Here is a 21,265-nt window from a genome sequence, read left to right as displayed (position 1 = left end):
CAAAAAATGCTTTGGGGTTCTAAGACCTATTTTCATGCCATAAAATCTTTAGCAAAAAACTAGTATGTGCTTAAGCCTGGAATAACATGCCGTTTTCATTGCAGTGTTTAATGCAGTTTTTGGGGGTTAAAGCTAGGAGTGGATTCCAAAGAACAAGTCCAAAACTGCATCTAAGACCAAACTCCAAAACGCCGTGAAAACTAATGCAACCTTATCATGAGTTTTTGGTGAGTTTTTTTCGAAAAAAAATGCAAGTAGACTGTTTTTTACTTAATGGGTGCAACATCAAAAACTCACAGTGGAAACCTCAAATTGAGTAATTGTCTTGCAGTACTGCATGATGTGCACTAGGGGGCGCAGGTATTCTAAAAAAAAATGGTATGGGCACTATTATTTTTTCTAAGTACAGGGCACACAGAGGGGAATGTATAAGGAGGTAAGATGTAGAGAAGGAAGGAGGATGATCCATTAGTGAAATGCCGGGAGCAAACTGCCTTTTATACAGCAAAGGTAGGATTTTATGCATTGTCTTAATTTATCATGAGACTATGGGATACAAGCCTCACAGGGATCAGAACTGAACGAATACTACATTATGTGACCTGTACTTGAAAATACACAGCACAGCAGCAATGCATAAGGGCAAAGTATTGCCATGTATCCTACTCATGCACAGTGCTAAGAGAAGTACGGGGCAGTATAATGTCACATTTGTATGAAAAGTACATATAAAGTCATTATGTGATACATCTATAATGTCATTAGTGCAACTTTTGTGCGGTCAGACACTCATATAAATGGTGCCTAAAATTGCTGTGATTTTCATCCCATCATCATCCCATCTTTATTAACTAGCTAAATTAGTAATCTTGCAAGTTTCACACTGGACACTGATGGAGGCTATTTCTGAATTTTGCCTACTGTCCATTGAAGAAAAGTTTTCAGCAGGTTCCTTATCATCAGAGCCAGGAATACAATGACTGGTAACACCTCTATACACAGCTGATAATAGAGTACCCACTGATTACAATAGCCAATGTCACAGTTGACCCTGTTACCCTCCTTCCGCAATGATCTCTGCACATGCTCATTAGACACTTCAATACAAAACAGTCAGACTGTACATTGCTGCTAATGTGCAAGTGAATTTCCTGAAAACAGTCTAAAAAAGCCTCAATGGCCGGTGTGAAAATTGCAAGATTTTTTTATTTTTAATACAATTTGTGATATGGAAAAAACAATATATAGCAAAAAGTTAAGAAAACTGATTTTAATATATATATAATATATATAATATTTTCTCTGCAGTACTATCGCGGTAGCCATCTTATGGAAAATATGGCTGGTCCAAATGGACTTCAGTGCTTTCTGTTTGAATCTATTGCCCCATTCACTTCTATGGTAAAATAAAACTATTAGAAATATTAATGAGATCTCAGGATCTGTACCCTACTTCAATGTTCCTGATGCATAAAAAAGGGAGTATGACTACTGGATCAGACTACACGGTGTTTGTTTGTAGTCTGTTGCCGTGGAGACACAAAGGTCTGCATAGGAGATGTATACATCTAATAATAAAATATTTTTAACTAAAGACTTTGTAAAGTTGCTTAATTCTTTTATTTAGGATTCCATCCGAGCAATACAAAATGTCGCTGAACTGCAAGCCTGGTGTCTAATTACCCAGAATAGTTGCTGACACTCCTACGACTTATGCTACCAATAGTGTCCCTGATTTTTTGGATTCAAAGTTTATATGGAAGATTATATTCTGTACATTTAGCAGCAGTCGTAGATAATAGTGTAGGTATAATAATGGGGTCCAATGTCTCTGTCATTATTGGGTGTGTGCTATGGATGGAGGGGTGTGTGCATAATTCTTCTGATAATGAGAGGGGTCCTCCTTCAGTCACTACTCCCACCATCCGCAGACCCTTCTTTCTGTGCTGTGCATTCAAACCTGGCAAAGGAGGGTACTCTCACTAGACATGGAAGTTTCCTGCTATTAGGGTGAGGATCATATTATCACAGGACCGGTAACACTACTACGAGCGTCACTACAGCGGCATGAAGGGTAAGTCGAAACCAGTGGGATTCTCCTCGAATTTCATTTGCGCAGATATATTATGTTTTTAAATTTAGCTGCAGTCCCATGCAAAACAGAAGATTACAGTTGTGTTATGTCATGATGGGTTATGCCAAATGACAACCACAATTCAGCTATAGGAAATATAAAGATGTATCAGTGCTGTATGCTAATGGGAAACATCATTCAGATGTAGTGTATATACACAGATGTTGCTGGGCTGAATTTATCGGTAATCTGTTTCATGTGCACATTGAGATAACTCACTGATTTAGAATAGGTTAACACAATGTCTATTTTTTTTCCTGAGTTATGTATGAAATAAAAATGTAAAAAAAAACAACAACCCTAAAAAAATAACAGAACATGGATCGTAAAGCTAAAATATCACGTACAAGAGGTGAATAAACATGTTGAAGATTTTTTTTTTTTCTCAAGTCCAGATGCTGTAACTTTTTCTGTCTTTTAGATTAATGTGTAAATGCTCATAAGCTTTATACAGTATGCGTAACATAAAAAGAAAATAAAAAAAAAAAATCCAAAAACATTAGCCACATATTAAAGCCTCATACAGACATCCGTGAATCATGTACGTGTTTTTTTTTTGCAGATAGAACACTCATCAAAGTCTATACACGCTTCCTCCGTTGGGTTATTTGCGGACCATTTGTCTGCAAAAAAAAATCACGGACGTGTGTCTGTTTTTGATCGGAGTCACAGATCACAATTACACATACAAGACTATAGGTCTGTGACAATCACGGATGGCATCAGTGTGCAATAGGTGTGCTGCCCGTGATTGACATTGCAATATATAAGAGAAGCTTTGCCGTTTATTTTTTTAATGCGTGAAAACCACTGATGATAATAACTAAAACATGATGAAACGTAGACAGTTTATTGCGTGCGTGAAAAATCTGGAACGTCTGAGTAATGCAGTATTTTGGCTAGATTCAGCTATTACACTTCAATGCATAGTGCTCACACCTGATTTACAGATGTCTTTGGGACATTTTGTGAATTTGGTGCAAGTCTGTTGAATTTGACTCCTTTTCCAAGATGAAACTGTTGGCTAAATAAAATAGTGCTGTCAGATTTTTTTTTCACAGATCCATAGACTTGCATTACCAATTTTGATCCAACCCGTGAATCAATATTGGACATGTCTCTGCAATTAAATAAACCCATGCTCCTTGGGTTTTTGATGTTCATTAAAATTTATGTCCCTGCAAAAATAAATAAGTGCTTCTCAAATGCATTTAATTTGTCTAAATGAAGTGTAGCAAGGCTAAAGTGGTTGGTAAGTGTCCATGACCACTAATGGCCAGGGTCCCAGATTCCTCTAAATTTGCTCAATCTATGGCATACTGTATAAGAATGTTTTTCACTTTATAAGGTTATGCTTTTTTATAAGGTAATGCACTTCCCAACATCCGCCATACACATACAGAGCACATCGGAGTTGGGTGCATGGATTGGGCTTAGGAGCTGAACCCACTCCATAAATAGTTGGTGTTGGCTTCGTTATAAATCCAGCACCTGTTTTTTACAGCAGCGACTGGAGCTAGCTCTGAGTACTGCCATTTAACCCCTTAGATGCCGCCGTCAATCTCTGACATGCAGCATGTAAGTGGTGGAATCCCGTTGGCACGCCAGATTGTGATCGAGTGGTGCCAATGAGTTGCCTACTTACGGTCACCATCTTTGTACTCCCAACAAATTAAAAAAGAATGTTTAAAAAAAAAAAAAAAAAGTTTAAATAACCCCCTTCTTCCAGTACAAAAATAAAGATATATATTTATCTCACTTATATAGCACCATTAATTCCACAGCGCTTTACAGATATCATCACTGTCCCTGTTGGGGCTCATAATCTACATTCCCTATCAGAATGTCTTTGGAGTGTGGGAGGAAACTGGAGAACCCAGAGGAAACCCACACAAACACAGGGAGAACATACAAACTCCTTGCAGATGTTGTCCTTGGTGGGATTCAAACCCAGGACCCCAGCGCTGCAAAGCAATAGTGCAAACCATTGAGCCGCCGTACAGTGCTAACCACTGAGCCACTGTGCTGCACTATATATTGATTATTATTATCATACTGATTTCACTGCGAAGTGAAAGCTATTAAAATCTAAAATTATTTCAACCATATGGTAAATGCCATAAAGAAAAAAAAAATCTTAAAGCTAGACTTGTCATTTTTCTGATACCACAACTGCCTATAAAATGTTGAAAAACATCATTTGTAGCCCTAAATCATACCTATAAAAACTACAGCCCCATCAATGGAAAAATAAAAAAGTTCAGAAAACAGCAACACACACCATTTTTCTTTTTTACAAAGTTCGTATTTTTTTAACCATTGAAACACAACAAAAAAATAATGGCAGATTTTTATTTTTTATCACCATTTCACGGTCCTTGTCATTTTTTCCATGTTTTTTCATTACATTATATGTATGCAAAACGATTGGTGTCATTCAAAACTACAACTTGTGTCAACCAAAAAAAAAGCCCTCATAGGGCTATGAGAACAGGAAAAAAAAGTAATGGCTCTTGGAATAAGAGATAAAAAAAGCTAAAAATGCAAAAAAAATTGGCTTAAGCGGGAAGAGGTAAGGTCTCTTGCACCGGGCAAAGGTCTGTTCCCAGGCATTGGCGCACCATTGCTATAGTATGTTGCCTCCACGAGGCACCATTTTCTCCACTAGAAAGATTACTGGTGAATCCATCACAATAATAAAACATGCCATATTCTTATCCTCAGTATAAATCTGTATAACATGAGAGGCACATATCGCCATGATGATTTATGCACAATATAGATGTATATTTTACATTTTACATATATGGACAACACAGATCAGTAATGCAGTAATGTGCATGAGTCCTTAGTCTTTGTATCAGCTTTTTTACACAGCTATGTACAGGTGCATCTCACTAAATTAGAATATCATCAAAAAGTTAATTAATTTCAGTTCTTCAATACAAAAAATGAAACTGCTATATTATCTAGAGTCATTACACACAGAGTGATCTATTTCAAGTGTATATTTCTGGTAATGTTGATGATTGTGGCTTACAGCCAATGAAAACACAAAAGTCATTATCTCAGTAAATTAGAATAGTTTTATAACAACAGATTGAAAAATGATTTTAAAATCCGAAATGTTGTCCTACTGAAATGTATGTTCAGTAAATGCACTCAATACTTGGTCGGGGCTCCTTTTGCATCAATTACTGCATGAATACGGCGTGGCATGGAGGGATCAGCCTGTGGCACTGCTGAGGTGTTATGGAAGCCCAGGTTGCTTTGCCTTCAGCTCGTCTGCATTGTTGGGTCTGGTGTCTCATCTTCCTCTTGACAATACCCCATAGATTCTCTATAATAGATTCTCTATGGGGTTAAGGTCAGGTGAGTTTGCTGCCAATCAAGCACAGTGATACTGTTGTGTGTAAACCAGGTATTGGTACTTTTGGCAGTGTGGACAGGTGCCAAGTCCTGCTGGAGAATGAAATTTCCATCTCCAAAAAGCTTGTCGGCAGAGGGAAGCATGAAGTGCTCTAAAATGTCCTGGTAGACGGCTGCGCTGACTTTGGTCTTGATAAAACACAGTGGACCTACACCAGCAGATGACATGGCTCCCCAAACCATCACTGATTGTGGAAACGGCACACTAGACCTCAAGCAGCTTGGATTGTGGCCTCTCCACTCTTCCTCCAGACTCTGGGACCTTGTGGAGTGTGTCACTGACTGCCTTCTGGACATCTGTCAAGTCAGCAGTCTTCCCCATGATTGTGGAACCTACTGAAACAGACTAAGGGACCTTTTTAAAAGCTTAGGAAGCCTTTGCAGGTGTTTTTTGTTAATTATTTTAATTTACTGAGATAATGACTTTTGTGTTTTCATTGGCTGTAAGCCATAATCATCAACATTAACAGAAATAAACACTTGAAATAGATCACTCTGTTTGTAATGACTCTATATAATACTTAAGTTTCACTTTTTGTATTGAAAAACTGAAATAAATTAACTTTTTGATGATATTCTAATTTAGTGAGATGCACCTGTACATAGCCATATTGTAATATATTTGTAATCTTTTCTAAAATCTAATTTGTGAAAAAAATGATGGAGATTTATAAGTTGCCCATAGCAACCAATCAGATCTTGGCTTTCATTTTCCAAAGGGCCACTGTAAAATGTAAGCTGGTCTCTGATTGGTTGCTAGGGACAACAGCTCCATTTCTCTGTTGTTCTAGTTTTGATAAATCTTTCCTGTATCCATAGTCTTAAACTATGTACACACTTTTTAGACATACATTTACCATACATATACGCTCTGACATGTATTATTTGCTATCCCCATATTTATATCATGTGGTGACTATCATGTATATCACCGCTCTTTGTATGGTTTTGTTCGGTGTGACGGCCATTTTGTGTATTTTAATCGTTGCCAGTTTTTGACAGGTAATAAAGAGATTAGAAAATAAAGTACAGACGGATAAATAATGTACAGATTTGGGGTTTTATGATATATTTCAGCAGCTCAGGCTCCACAATTATGGCTTCTTCTGATGCTTTTTAATATGATGCAACGCTGCGGAGACACAGAGAGAGGGGTTTATAAAAGCTGTTTATTTACAATATGAGGTCATTGAGTCCGTCGGTCTCCGGAGAGCCGCTACGTTCAGTAATCTGTGTGCAGAGACCCCGTGTCTGCTTCCTTTGTTTGCTAGGTTGTCAATCGGGGGTCCTGCTAAAATGCGGACATTACTTCAAATCACTTTCCCTTTAGTATAAAATAGAGCAATATCACATGTTGGAATTATACACCGATGCTTATTTGCCAAAATTAAAATGATCTTCAAAAATCCGTCATTAAGGATGCTGGATTAGTAAATGTTCTGGATTAGCCGACAGTTATTAAAAAGTCTATAATTCTTCATCAAAGCCCAAAATAAAATCAGAAATCTGCTCTTAATTTATGTTTTTGTTTGCATTTTTGTTTTATTAAAGGGGTTGTGTGGTTAAAACAAGTCATCACCTACCCACATGATAGGAGATAACGGACTGATCGTGGTGGTCCGACAACTGCGACCTGCACGATTAGCAGAACAGGGGAATTTTTATTCTGTACGAGGCATTTTTATCCCCATTAGAACGGAGCAGCAGTTTGGATGCCCGACCGCTGCTCCATCCATTCAACGTGAGGCTGCTTGAAAAAGCCGAGCGCAGCACTCGACAGCCCAATAGGGAGTGAATGGAGCGCACGTCGCACATGCACACTGCCGCTCCATTCTAACAGGGATAAAAATGCCACATTCTGCCAAAAGGTGCGGGTCTCAGGGGTCGGACCCCCATTGATCATGACCTATCCTTTGGGTATGTGATAACTTGCTTTCACTAGAAGACCCTTTTAGTGTCAGAGAAGTCTCATATTTAGTTATCTTTATGACCTAGCAGAATTTCTGGACTATTGAATTAAAGGAATGTTACTGTACATTGGTAATAAAAGTTTTAATAGAATATATTTAAAATTTCTTATAAGTGGATCGTGGGAGAGTTGGGTTGGATATTTTGATGAAAAAAAGGGTCAGATTGTATCAAAAGAATGAACGAAATTTGCAGAGATTTACAGTACTTTTGCACTTCTTCTTTTACATATAAGTTGCAGTGCAGAGGCAAGATGCCGAGACTAATAGACTATCTACCATTATAAGGCTGGGGCTAAATGGCGACATGTGTCGTGTGACAGTAATATTGCAATCTCGCATGGCGACATCTCTTGGTCCACCTACAGCAGCTGTGTGAGTTGTATATGTTTCCAAATATGTTGGAATTTCTGTTTGGAGGCGAGTCACTTGTCGTAGACTTCAATGTAAGTTGCATGCAACTTCAACTTTTTTTTTCACAGCAAAATCACAGCTCTAATATAATTACATGAGAGCAAGTTGCAGACAAGTTGTACATAGGTTTTTTTGGTTGCATACCTTGTCTAAGAATTGCTGTCACCTGACGTCACCTTGTAGCCCCAGGCTAAGGCCACATTCAAACTTTAAGTATTTGGTCAGTATTTTACATCAGTTTTTGTAAGCCAAAACCCAGAGTGGGTGAAAAAAGTTCAGAAACGGTGACGTTTTTCTATTATACTTTTCCTATTAAAGAAAGAGATAAATGCCTGTCACCTCAAAAACATTATTTAAATTAACTACTTAGCACCTATAAAAATCATAGATTGGGCGTATGAAACATTTCCTTTGATGTGCCTAAAAGCAGAAAGTCTGATATGTAAATGAGGGTTCTCAGTGCACCCTTGGTGTGACCACAAGCTTTGAGTGCATCATTCCACCCCCTGATTTCCGTGCTCCGCCACCTCTCCCTATGTAGATTGACAGCACTTACTTGGCCAGAGTGAACGCTGCCTGAAAATAAAGCTTCAGCGTGTGAGCACACAGTGTTACTTCAGGAGCGAACACAGCACCTTTTCATCTCTGCTGCGGTCGCTCGCTACTAGTGTATCAGTGTCTGCAGACTTATGCTAGAGGGACTGTGTCAAGCAGACAGCAGATGGGAGTGTGTTAAGTGTTACAGTTTGATGATAAGTGCGTAACGCCTCTCTGCTCTGTATTATATGACCTGTCTGTTTTGTTTGTGTCAATACTTCCCTTTAATTCTCCATGCTGTGGTGATGAAAATAATGGTTGTTGTATGCAGCAAGTAAAACAATTCATTCTCTCATAAAATCTGAGTGCTGATGAATCTGCTGGAAGCTGAAATCCGCAACAGTATTTATGTGTTTTTCAATTAAAGGGGTTCAATTAAAGATGGGAACTACATTAATCTGAAGAACTTGGCCATGTCTCAAGCTGCTAGAAATGGAGAGGAGGCTGAACATCTGCACTTCAATAGCATGTATGAGAGTTCCAAACGTTACCAAGCACAAGTGTATATGCCTTAATGTCCAAGATGGTACAACCCATTTAAGGTTTAGTCTGGGAATGTAAGATTTGACATTCATATTGTAAAATTGCTTTGACCCTCTTTAACAGTGTTGATCTTCAGGTTGGATGATCGAGTAGGAGGCAGTGGAGGAGTACAGGTAGATGGGTAATGCACCCGGGTATATATGCCATAGAAGCCTGATGAGAAAGGGCTTTGACCTTGTTGAATTTCTAGGGGTTCTCTGCTCATTAAAAAGATAGTAAACTCACCCCAATACTCCACTCCCTGCCTCAGAACTGACACTCTTAAGGACTCTGCTGGTCTGTGCAACGCTATGTAATACGGGTGGGTGTGGACCCACTGCACCATGGGCTGGACTTACCCTGGCGTGAATAAGCGACTACCTAGTGTTCCCTCAAGCCTCTGGTAATGAGGTTAGGCTTGGCAGCCGGTAGTCGCCAGGTGCCACTCCAGGGCAGTCTTTGGGTCTGCAGCAGCTGACCGGAGGGTTAGAGGTACAGTACAGGATGGCAAAGACAAAGTGTGGTCAAGCGGTACGAGGTCAGGGCAGGCTGCACAGGATCAGTATAAATAGCCGGGGTCAGGAGCTGAGAGGTCAGACAGGACAGCTAGCTAGCCGAGTCAGTATCGAGAATCACAATACGTGATTGCATGTATAGATACAAACAGGGAAGGAACTAATGTTTGGGCAAGGAATGGTGCGAGGAGCTGCCTTAAATAGAACCTGCTTGCATGGGATAGACTGGGGAGCCAGACCCCTGTAGGACACAGCATGGTTAAATTCCTGCAGATACTGACCACTCTCCCTTAAGGCCAGATGGAAACACCTTGCTGTAGCAGCCGTGCAGGGGAGTCAGGCGGGAACAAGTTCAGCGGCATGGCCTGCCACGAGGAGAAACCGCACAGTGAATAGGGTGGTGCTGAGGATACATGCTAGTTGCCTCCGTGACAGTCCAGCAGCAATGACATCACTGACCGCCAGAACTCCTAACCCTGCAGCCAATCAGCAGGCAGAAAGTCATTGTTGGTTGGTGACATCACTGCTCTTGGCGTGGCAGAGACTGTTGGAGCAGGGAGCAGAGTGCAGGGATGAGTATGCCCACTTTTATTATTTTAACCTCATGGATGCCCAGAGAGAAATTTACTGTACCTATTAAGCAGAGAACCCCTTTAAATTCAGCAGCAGTTACACCAAACAAGCACAGAAATTCACCATAGATGTCTAAAATGGGAACAATTTCTTAAATATATTGTGTAGAAGACAGAATGTCAATGATCTTCTTGATATATTTTATAACTCTCCAGCCTAGCTCTCCTTTATTAAAAAGCCTTTGCCTCCAAATCTTGAGGAGTTTTTCTTGGGCTAAACTTTCTCTCTTAAAATGTTGTGAGAAGTTATTAGTGACGACAGCCAGGGAGATCTGGACAATGTTAACGTACATGGCCTTTAATTTTGTCTCTACAATTGTCATAAAGCGAAAATTGTTCTTGTGTGATTTGTTCCGTACCGAGCTGCATGTTCTTTTTTTGAGAAATCTTCCCTAATGTATTTAATAACACATCTTATTGAAAATGTCGAAATGTAAGAAATCTGCTGTTAATTTCTGCCTGTTGTTTTATAAAATTGAGATCAGACTGTATTTACATTTTACGAGGGCTGCACTAATCCTGTCCATACAATTTTCTCCACATTGAAATCAAAGTTTCGGGTTTATGTTTTAAATTAAACTCAACAAAAGTTTCATTTATTTGTAGATGGAGCTAATGATTTGTTTGGACGATGTGTGATTTTCTCATTTTACAAAAATATATCATTTGAAAAAAAATTACATTTTCATGTCTTCTATAACAATGTCTCTTTTGTGTTGACTCTAATGACGTTTTCTGGAATTTTTTTTAACTGGTTAAAAAATTAATTTGTCACCTAGGTTGGAATTTGTCATATACGTCGACAGTCAGACTTGTTAGATCATGTTGACTGATGGTTAGGTCAGAACTAGACCACAAGAGACCTGAATATTGCACCGAGGCTACGACCATGATTATAGGTAGGAAATAGGAGCACTGGGAAATTTAGTGGTTCTCCACTCGATAAAACCAACTCTATCCTCAACCCTCCTCAGCTAGATAAGATGGGTATAATGCTAGTCACTACTCATGGACAGACCGTGAGGCAGAGAAGTCTGACGTTCCGAGGTCAATACCTAGAGAGCACGAAGGGAAAAGACAAAGGCACAACTTAGGTCACGGTCCGGGGTCAAAATACCAGGAGATAGCGGATCAAAGCAAAGGGACAAGACAAAGGGATAGTTAGAACACGGTCCAAAGGGTCAGGCAGCAGAAGATATGAACTCAGCTCAGCATGCCCATTACAAGATTGGACAGCCAGGCTGTCAATCAAAGCACCGACAACTCAGCATGACCCACTTTCCATAGGACAGCTTAGCAATCAATCACTGAGAGAAGGAATCGTGACAATGGGGCTCAATAGAAAATCTCAAAAATTATTCTCCATTCATGCCAGAGATGGGAGTACCCAATTCATTTTCTGTGTAACTGATGCAGAGGGCATAGCTGCAGGATCAGACTATCAGACTACATAGGGTTTGTTTGTAGTCTGTAACCACAGAAACAAATATGTTGGTAAAAGATCTCTTTACACCAAATGGTAGGTAAAGAACCAACAACTCTATCCTCAACCCCCCTGAGTTAGATAAGATGGAGCTCAATAGCGAATATCAAAAATTATTTTCTATTAGGGCACTAAGTCTTGGTAGCCAACAAAGTCAAAGGGGCCAGTGTTTGTTTTCCACATTTCTGGATAATAGGTATGCATTTTCCATGGAGAAGCAAGTCCCTTACTGGTTTTCTCCATCCAAGACAAAGGAAAGAAGACCAACTAGGGCTAAGCCCCTTCTCATCCGGCTTCTATGGTATGTACGCCCTGGTGTGTTACCCATCTACCTGTACTTCTCCACTGCCTCCTACTTAATCATCTAACCTGAAGATCAACACTGTTAAAAAGGAGTAAAGCACATTTACTATATGAACTCCAAATCCGAGATTTCAAGACTAAACCTTAAAGGGGTTGTACCATCTTGGTCATTTAAGGCATATTCACTTGTGCTTGGTAACGTTTGGAGCTCCCATACCAGTTATTGGAGAGCGTCGCACATGTTCAGTCACCTCTCCATTAACAAAAGCATGAGACGTGGCCAAATTCTTCCTATAAATGCAGGTTCCATCTATTAGACACTTGGGACATAACTTTCTGATATGCTGTTAATGCCAGAGATGGGAATATTGAATTAATTTACTGTGTAAATAATTCAGAGGGCATGGCTGTAGATTCAGACTACATAGGGCTTGTTTGTAGTCTGTAACCACAGAAACACATATGTTGGTAAAAGATCTCTTTACACCAAACGGTGGGACTTTTAACAAGGTTACATAAGTTATATAGGTTGAAAAAAGACTTAGGTCCATCAAGTTCAACCTTTATCCACCAATTATGTGTTACTTTATGAATTTATTCTTTAAGGTATGACATATATATAAATTGGCAGCAAAAGTATTTACACCCTTTAAAAATTTGGCGTCATGAATCTATTAAAAATTAGTACTGAATCCCTGGTTTTATAGCTCAAGTTCGTATCTGTAATATGAAAATACCATACGTCAGCGCTTAGGGCTATGCAAGTTTTGCCAGTTGTTTGTGTGAAGTCACCATTTCATTTACTAGATCTCGGTTTGTACTTTCTCCACTTGTTATTTATTTAGTTGTTTTTTTTGTGTTGTTGAGATTTTCTGCTAATTTGGTTTATATTTAAACTTTCTATTAATGGGCTCATTATGGAAAAGATCTTTCATAAAATCTAAAAATGGATATACATACTTGTGCCGTAGGCTAAAAGTTTCCAGACTAATTCTGAAGGATTCCTTCAAATATCCCTGGAAAAAAAAGTATTTAGCAAATGGGTAAAGGCTGCAAAGTTGGTGCAGTACGCGCCAAAAAGTGAATGTACAGATACCAAGTACGAGACTGGGAAAGTAGGGTGCCTTTAAGTGTTGATCCCTTTGTATTGAGCCATCAGGATATTAAATGCTGGAATAACTTAGTTATATGCTGGAAATACATAAGACAGTTACTAGTGTTAGAATATGCATGGGCGATGATGTAATGTCAATGAATGTGTCAGAATTTTAATATTGTTATTTCTGGAAAACAAACAAATATCACAAAAAAATGCTTTTAGTATATTCTGATTTCATGAGAAGGAGAATTCCTGTGTCAAACTGTAAAACAGAATGGGGGATGGAGAATGTTCCTTTCATGGTGCAATAAATAAGGAAATGGGAGACCTTCCCTGCCTTAGTGTACAGTGACGCGCCCCCTGGGCCAGTGTTGTTTGGGGGATACCCGGAGCCGGATCAGATGGGGGTTGTAGTCTCCGAGTGGCGGTGACCCGGTCCGTGCCCAGGGTGTCAAGCTCAGTGTGTGGCAGTCCTACAGATGTTGCTGGATGTTCTTTAGTGTCGACTACGCCACCCGTTGATTTGCGGTCAATACGGCCGCCGCTGCAGCAGGGTCCGCTGAGGCTGGTGGTGTGTGTGCAGCTTCTGGTAGTATAACCCCCAACGGGAGGGGTATAGCCTCAGGGGGTCAGTTGTAGAGGGTGGTGGTTGTGGTGGTGCTGTGAGGATGGTAATAAAACTCAGAGTCGGGCTGTGCAGTTCAGGGTTTTTACTTACTGCTGTTGTGCTGGTCACTCCGGCCTTGAGTGACCGCCCGAGCCGTGCTGCGTCCACCAGGTCCTGGACTCGGCCAACCCCCAGGTAATTCTGGAGCGTGATCCTGAGCTCCCTTTCTGACATTCCTTTTCTCTGGCCTTCCCCACCAGGGATCCACTTATGTCCGGCTCCCTCGGGCCTCTTGTTGGTAAAACCCTTGTCTCTGGGTTCCCTGACCCTATACTCGGTGTGCCTTCGCAGTGGATTTAGTGGGGGGTCGTGGCAGATCCTGCCCACAACCTCCGGTCTCTGGCTGAGGATTAGTGCCCTCCACCAGCTTGGGATCCGGTACCCTTGTGCCAACCCTTCACCCTTCTGGTTGTATTTGGGGTTCCCTCTTCTTCCCCTCTGGGTCCTTTTCTTCTCCTCTCTCTCTTCTTTCAGGACTGCTTGACCCTCTACAAAAGACTGACTGGTAACTGTCTGCCTGTCTGACCCTGATCTAAGATGGTTCCCACCTTATATACTCCCTCTATGTGTGAGCTCAGGTGACCAGCACCCAATGAGCTCCTAGCATTACCCAGACTGCTCCCCCTATCTGCCCCTACACTACTGGGATGTTCCACCCCCCCTCCCACTCCAGCCAGGGACAGACACTGTCGTACCTGCACATATACCTAGTGGGAGCACCATTGATCTGTCCCCCGGAAATGGGATGTATGTAGTGCATGCAGCCTACTGAGCTCAGTTCCACACTCCATCCTTACCCGGGAGTGGAATACCACACCTCTGGCTTGAGGTGCAATACCCCTGTAGCAGCCGAATCCTCAGGGTGCTACATACAGTACAGACCAAAAGTTTGGACACACCTTGGTGAACGTATGGACTCTACATGCCTGGTTCCCACTGTGAAGCATGGAGGAGGAGGTGTGATGGTGTGGGGGTGCTTTGCTGGTGACACTGTTGGGGATTTATTCAAAATTTAAGGCATACTGAACCAGCATGGCTACCACAGCATCTTGCAGCGGCATGCTATTCCATCCAGTTTGCGTTTAGTTGGACCATCATTTATTTTACAACAGGACAATGACCCCAAACACACCTCCAGGCTGTGTAAGGGCTATTTGACCAAGAAGGAGAGTGATGGGGTGCTACGCCAGATGACCTGGCCTCCACAGTCACCAGACCTGAACCCAATCGAGATGGTTTGGGGTGAGCTGGACCGCAGAGTGAAGGCAAAAGGGCCAACAAGTGCTAAGCATCTCTGGGAACTCCTTCAAGATTGTTGGAAGACCATTTCTGGTGACTACCTCTTGAAGCTCATCAAGAGAATGCCAAGAGTGTGCAAAGCAGTCATCAAAGCAAAAGGTGGCTACTTTGAAGAACCTAGAATATAAGACATATTTTCAGTTGTTTCACACTTTTTTGTTAAGTATATAATTCCACATGTGTTAATTCATAGTTTTGATGCCTTCAGTGTGAATGTACAATTTTCATAGTCATGAAAATACAGAAAAATCTTTAAATGAGAAGGTGTGTCCAAACTTTTGGTCTGTACTGTATGTGGCACATGTACTAGGCAAAGTCCTGACATTAATAGCTTATTCTCAAAACTTCCAACATTTGAAACCCATATGGTCCACTGTCCCGGCTTCACTGCTTCCATGAAATAACAATTCCGTATCTTTCCTTAGAGAACTATATTGTTCTATTCCTCCTGGAAGTGTGTCAATAAATTAACAACTGGGAGTTATATTTCCGCCTGTCAACTGGGTTTGTCCCTACATAGTCTGTCACTGACCAGTTTTTGAGTGGATGTACCCTATTGTCAATTTAATCATATATTACCAGCAGGAATAAAAGAAGAACAGCACAAAACAAATTGTGATAAATAGCTTGGAAAAATCCCTAAGCTCCCCTGATTCTGACGCTCTTTTCCGTTTTTCCTGAGTCAGAAATAATCGTATTTGTTGCTTTTGGTGCGCACTATGGGAAATCTCTGCTTGCATGACAACTGGGTGTTTCTTCAGAGTCTTCTATGGGGGTGTGTGCTTTCACTTTTCCCTCCCAGACACTGTCAATCACAGCTCAGTAGTTGAACTAGCAGTCTCAGACGCTCCCAAGCTGTGATTGGCAGTGTCTGGGAGGGAAGGTTGAAAGTGCACAACCCAAAGAAGACCCTGAAGAAACACTCAGTTGGTCTGAGCAGAGGTTTCCCATACTGCGCTTCATACCTACTGCAACAAATGTGAATATATCTGCAACGGAGCGACGCAGCACAAAATGTAAAAGAGCGTCAGAATCAGGGGAGCACATGGAGTTGTACAAGTATTTAACTACATTTTTTGAGCATCTGATAGGTCCTCTATAAAAGAGGTTTAGAGAATTGATTTTTATTTACCCTGTTAGGTGCATGTATATGAGACAGATAGGGGGCCCACTTACTCTCTCCCTCCCTATTATCAAGAGAAGAAAGGTGCTTCAAATTGACTGTCCTCCTCACATCCCTCAATTTCTTCTCTGAGAAATAGGAGACACTATTTTTCTTCTTACCGAATAAATAAAAATGTTGAAAGCTTTGCACGGGCTCGTTGTACATAAGTAATTTGGACAATGGGAGTGTTATAGTTATATAGGAATTGCACAACCCCTATGTACAAGTGCGTTCATCCCTAGAATCAGGCTCCATTTATCATAGGACGTTTACTTCTGTCTTGTCTCTGCATTACTCTTTCTAGTTTTATCAGTTTGTTGCATTGTGAGACGTTATTGCTGCAAGATTTAAGTTTTTTTTTTACTTGAATTTATAGTTGTCACATTTTATTATACATCATTTGTATCTGTTCTCCTGCCTTATGGAACCATCTATGATGCTTGGTTTTAGGCCAGGTAGTTTTTGAATTCCAGCAAAAGCTAAGAAAATGGCACTTTCACTTGTGTCCAGTTTAACTTAACCCCTATATAACCTTGGACGTATAGGTACATCCAAGGTTATTACCCTGTCTTTGATGCGGGCTCCAGCGCTGAGCCCGCATCTTTCCCGGCACATGACAGCTGGTCAGATCATATGCCTCTAACAGGCGCGAGTGAAATTGCGATCCACCCGCGGCTGTTAACATATTAAATGGCGCTGTCAATCTCTGACAGCAGCATTTAACTCATACAAACCAGATGTGCGTCTTAAGACACGCCGATCAGCGCCCCTGTCAAGTGATCGGTGGGCGCCGATGGGTTCTCATGACAGCCGGGGGACTGCAGAAGACCCCCGTGCCTGTCATTGAGAACTTCCTATGAATGCCGGCCCCGATCATAGAAGATCAGCATTTATGCTACACATACATCTATATTCATGGAAAGATGAAAAAGTTATGGCTCTGTGAAGAAGGGGAGCAAAAAATGAAAACGCAAAAATGGAAAATCGCAAGGTGGTGAAGGGGTTAATGTAGTTACCATACAAGATTGAACATGATAGATGATGCCGCTATGTAGCATAAACCTCATCTACATTTGTTGAACTATTTGCCATAAATATGTAATTTCTTTATATGGTGTAAGTACATGGTGTAAATGCCGCTGTTCTCCTGAATCCAGCATTGTTTTTCTTTTGTTCCTGCACCTTTCCCTTCTGGAGATATGGTCTTCTTTTCACTATAAATGAATCTAGACTTTTTAGCCAAAGGGCATAAACCTAAACTCATCTTTGTGGGTATGTTCTTAAGGACCCCGTCCACCTTACTTAAAATAACAAGACATACAGAGAAAGAGGACTATATCTCAGGAACAGAGAGACTGAGGATCAAAAGAAAAGAACAGCAGATTCAGGAGAACAGCGGCATTTACACCACGTAAAAAAAAGGGATTGTCAACATTTTTATAAAATTGGTCAGAAAGCAATGCATGCATTAAAATTAATAAAATCACTAGGTAACTTCCCTGCTTAGCCAGTACTGGTGCTCTGGTGGTCTGAACAGTCTTTCCCAGCAGTCCTGCAATTTTGATAATTTGACAACATTCGCGTTACCACTGCAGCCAATCACTGTCTTTAGCGGTCATGGTAGTATGGTCAGAATATGACGGCTGATGTCACGATTGGCTGCAGTGGTTACTGAGGGTATTCATAATGTTATAATGTCTTCATAGAAGGACAGCTAAAATCTACGCGACTACAAAGGTGGTAGCGCAGGATTGCCAGGAGAACTTTAATGCATCCACTGCTTTCTGGCAAGTTTTAAAATATTTTGTTCACTTTTCTTAAAGGGGTTGTCCACCTTCTGTGGACAATGTTGACATTGCGGACAATTTTTTTTCTTACTTAAATGCATACAATTGGGCCTAAAAATATATATTTTTTCTTTCCGGTAACTCATTCTGCAGCCAGCATTAGACAGTGTAATACAGGGTCTATAGATGGCAAACAGTGTAAAATTTTTAATGAAAACAAATTTGAAGAATCATTTTTAGCCCCAATTTAATGCATTTAAGTAAGAAAAAAAAATGTTCTTGAAGGTGAACAACCCCTTTAAGTTGGGTTGGGACACTCGGTAATGCACGTGACCAATGGGCAGTCCAATGTCACATTGAGTCAGCATCTCTTCCTGAAGACACTGATCTTACTGTATATTTCTCTTCTTGGTTCTTCCATTTGGACTATGAATTAGCATCATAAAGTCCTAAAAGTCATTTAAATAAGTGTTTTTTTTTATCAAATACCATTGACTGGACATATTCTGCTGGTGGTCAAGGTTGAAAATAAAACCTAAATTCCATCATCACCACTATCGTCCCATATGACAATGATGGATTTGAATTGTGTCATCCTATTATTGTGCAAATCCGAGAAGGTAGAAAATACCAGTAACATTTTGGAATAGGTATATATGAAGAGTTTAGGTAATGTTAATAAGGAACAGATGAGAGTGATGTGTGTTTTAAGGTGTGGGCTCCTCGAGAGCCGTGTTTGATCCCATGGCTGTTCCAACACTTTTACTATTGAACGCACAAAATGAATAGTATGCATTGGCTTTATGACCTTCCTATTAATAACAGCACTTAGCACCCTGCTAACCTTTCTACCACTTTTACTGGAAGATCCCTCGTAAGCCCATGACATAAGCCCAGAAGCAACAGTCTCCTATTAACAGGTGCCTTGCAGGCACCAAAGCCTTTTGATCATTGCATACAAATCAGCATCCAGTACAGTAAAATTGTTTTTGTACGCAATTAATTATGAGTATTTGAAGGATTCTGGAATGCAGAAGATAATACCTGAAGTCCCCTTTTAGTAAGACTATCTCGGTCAGAGGCCACACATGGTTTGATTTTCCCCGTGAAAGATCTAATGTTTTCAAGGCACATTCATGACAAAGTGTCTGCCTATGGACTTGTAGTTGTAAGCGTGAGTCTAATACGGCTTGACAGCCGATATTCATGAGCCATGTGTTCTTGATTTAGTCATTTAGGGCATTAAAAGCTGATAAAAGTGGCATATTTTACAAAGCCGGACTGAACCAAATACAAGGCAGCACTTAGAGAGTAAACCCAAGCAATTTGTAGAGCAAAAAGAAAACACCGCAGATTACGAATATGTTGTGTTGTGCCAAAAAAGCAATGTGGTTTTCTGATTTCAATTTTTACTATGGCTAATCTAGTGACCCGGCTCATCGAAATTGACACTGTTGAAATTAATAGAAAATTATACCATATTTGCATAAATTTCAACCACATAGGAAATTTTGCTGTCTATACGTGTAACATAGGGGGTGATATTAATGGTTTATTGTTTGTATTAAAAATAAATGGACAGCAAAGTTTCTAATAAATCTTAATGGTGGAAATATAAAAAAAATGTTTTACACTAGATTGACAAATGTTCCAATATTTTTTGCTATTAGGACATCCAGCTATAAACGTGTCAAGATCATTCCAACTGTAGCAAAGACCAGAACAATTGGGAATTGCCTAACATTGGGAATACTATGTAATACTATGATTATTGTTGTAATGATACTTTGCCAAGAAAACATTTGTAAGGATACAATCTCCAGCTAATGCAATTGATTTTTTGTAGAGGGAGATTATTGTTTTACCATAGAGGCACCACGGATATGGCCTATATTAACTGTTTACGCAACATATAATAAAGGCGATATCTTCATTTTATTCCAGGAGACGAAGACTAGAAATGTGGATGTCAGTCATTCCTTCCCAGTTCATAAATCATCTCCCTATCACAACTGCAGCCATTTTGCTTCTGGTCAATGGCTCGTTGTGATGACCTTAGGTTGACCGCAGCCTTGAGGAGCAATCTGGCCATTAACCACTGACTGTAGATAACTTACTGATACGCATATCTAGCCTACGTTTCTTCTGTCATAAATTATGTACAGATATCAAGTATCAGACACATCTCAATATTAACTATCTAGAGGAGACTACAAGCAGCAGGCCTTTATGGTTGAATTGTTGCAAAGAAGCCACTACTGTGGACTACAAAGAAGAGGTAGAGACTTGTTTTGGCCACACAACAAAAGGAAACGACATTAGATCAGTGGAAATCTGTACTATGGCATGACAAGACAACATTTTTTATTTTTGTCACCAACCACCATGTTTTGTGAGATGCAGAAAAGATGAGGGGATGGTTTTCACATGTGTTGCGCCCTCTGTGAAGCATGGAGGGGAAGGCGCGATGGTGTGAGGGTGATATGCTGGTGACAGTGTTGGTGATTTATTCCAAATCCAAGTCATACTTACCCAGCATGGCTACCAAGGTATTCTGCAACGACCACCATCCCATCTGGTTTGCACTTAATCTGACCATCATTTGTGTTGCAACAGGATAATGACCCAAAACACACTTTGAGGCTATGTAAGGGCTATGTGTTTAAGAGGGATGGAGTCCTATGTTATGCATCTGACTGGGCTCGGCAGGACTTAACCACCTTTCCCTTTGGCCGCTGCACTCTGCTCCACGCTGGGTTTTACATGTGACCTGGTGTGCTCCCATGACATCATCTGCCTATCCTATTTAAGGCCCACTAAGACGTACACCTGTGTCTTGTTATTAAGACTCTTAGTCCTCTTTATTTTGCTGTGCACTTCTATCTGCTCCTAGCTTGCATCTGCCTGTGTTGTTTTGGACTTTTCTGCGTCCGATTGGTTTGTGGCCTGTAATGCTCCAAGTCCTTGCTCCTATGTGCTTTTCAGTTGCTGGGACATAGAGAATCCACCTCACAAGGGGAGCCTAACAGACAGAAGACATGGCTTCCACAATCACCCGACCTCAACCCAATTGAGATGGTTTGGGATAAATTGACAGAGTGAAAGCAGCCAAGTGCTCAGCTCCTCTGGGAACTCCTTCAAGACTATTGGAAGCCATTTCAGGTGATGACCTGATGTCACTCCAGGTGTGAGAAAGACTTAGTGCAACACAGAGGGAAGAGGGAAAGGGAGCCCAGACACGGGGGAAATGGA

General features: G+C 40.6%; 1 protein-coding gene across 2 annotated transcripts in view; it reads left to right on the top strand.

The window, feature by feature from the left end:
- Positions 1–406: 406 nt before the first annotated feature.
- The window catches only part of GLIS1 (GLIS family zinc finger 1), a 169,634-nt gene continuing 148,775 nt past the window's right edge, over positions 407–21,265 (top strand). Inside the window, exon 1 of one of the 2 annotated variants that reach the window (XM_073642620.1) lies at positions 407–510. In XM_073642620.1, coding sequence (XP_073498721.1) covers positions 477–510 — 34 coding nt within the window. In that variant the 5' untranslated portion in view covers positions 407–476. Of the gene's footprint in view, positions 511–1,783; positions 2,075–21,265 lie in introns of those variants that run through there. The other variant, XM_073642621.1, reaches the window with a different exon arrangement.

Source organism: Phyllobates terribilis, unplaced genomic scaffold (genome assembly GCF_046119375.1).
Source record: "Phyllobates terribilis strain yellow unplaced genomic scaffold, ASM4611937v1 Scaffold_8__6_contigs__length_399053987, whole genome shotgun sequence".
NCBI classification, from domain to species: Eukaryota; Metazoa; Chordata; class Amphibia; order Anura; family Dendrobatidae; genus Phyllobates; species Phyllobates terribilis.
The sequence above is the reverse complement of the archived record's forward strand: the minus strand, read 5'-3'. Positions and strand labels throughout refer to the sequence as shown.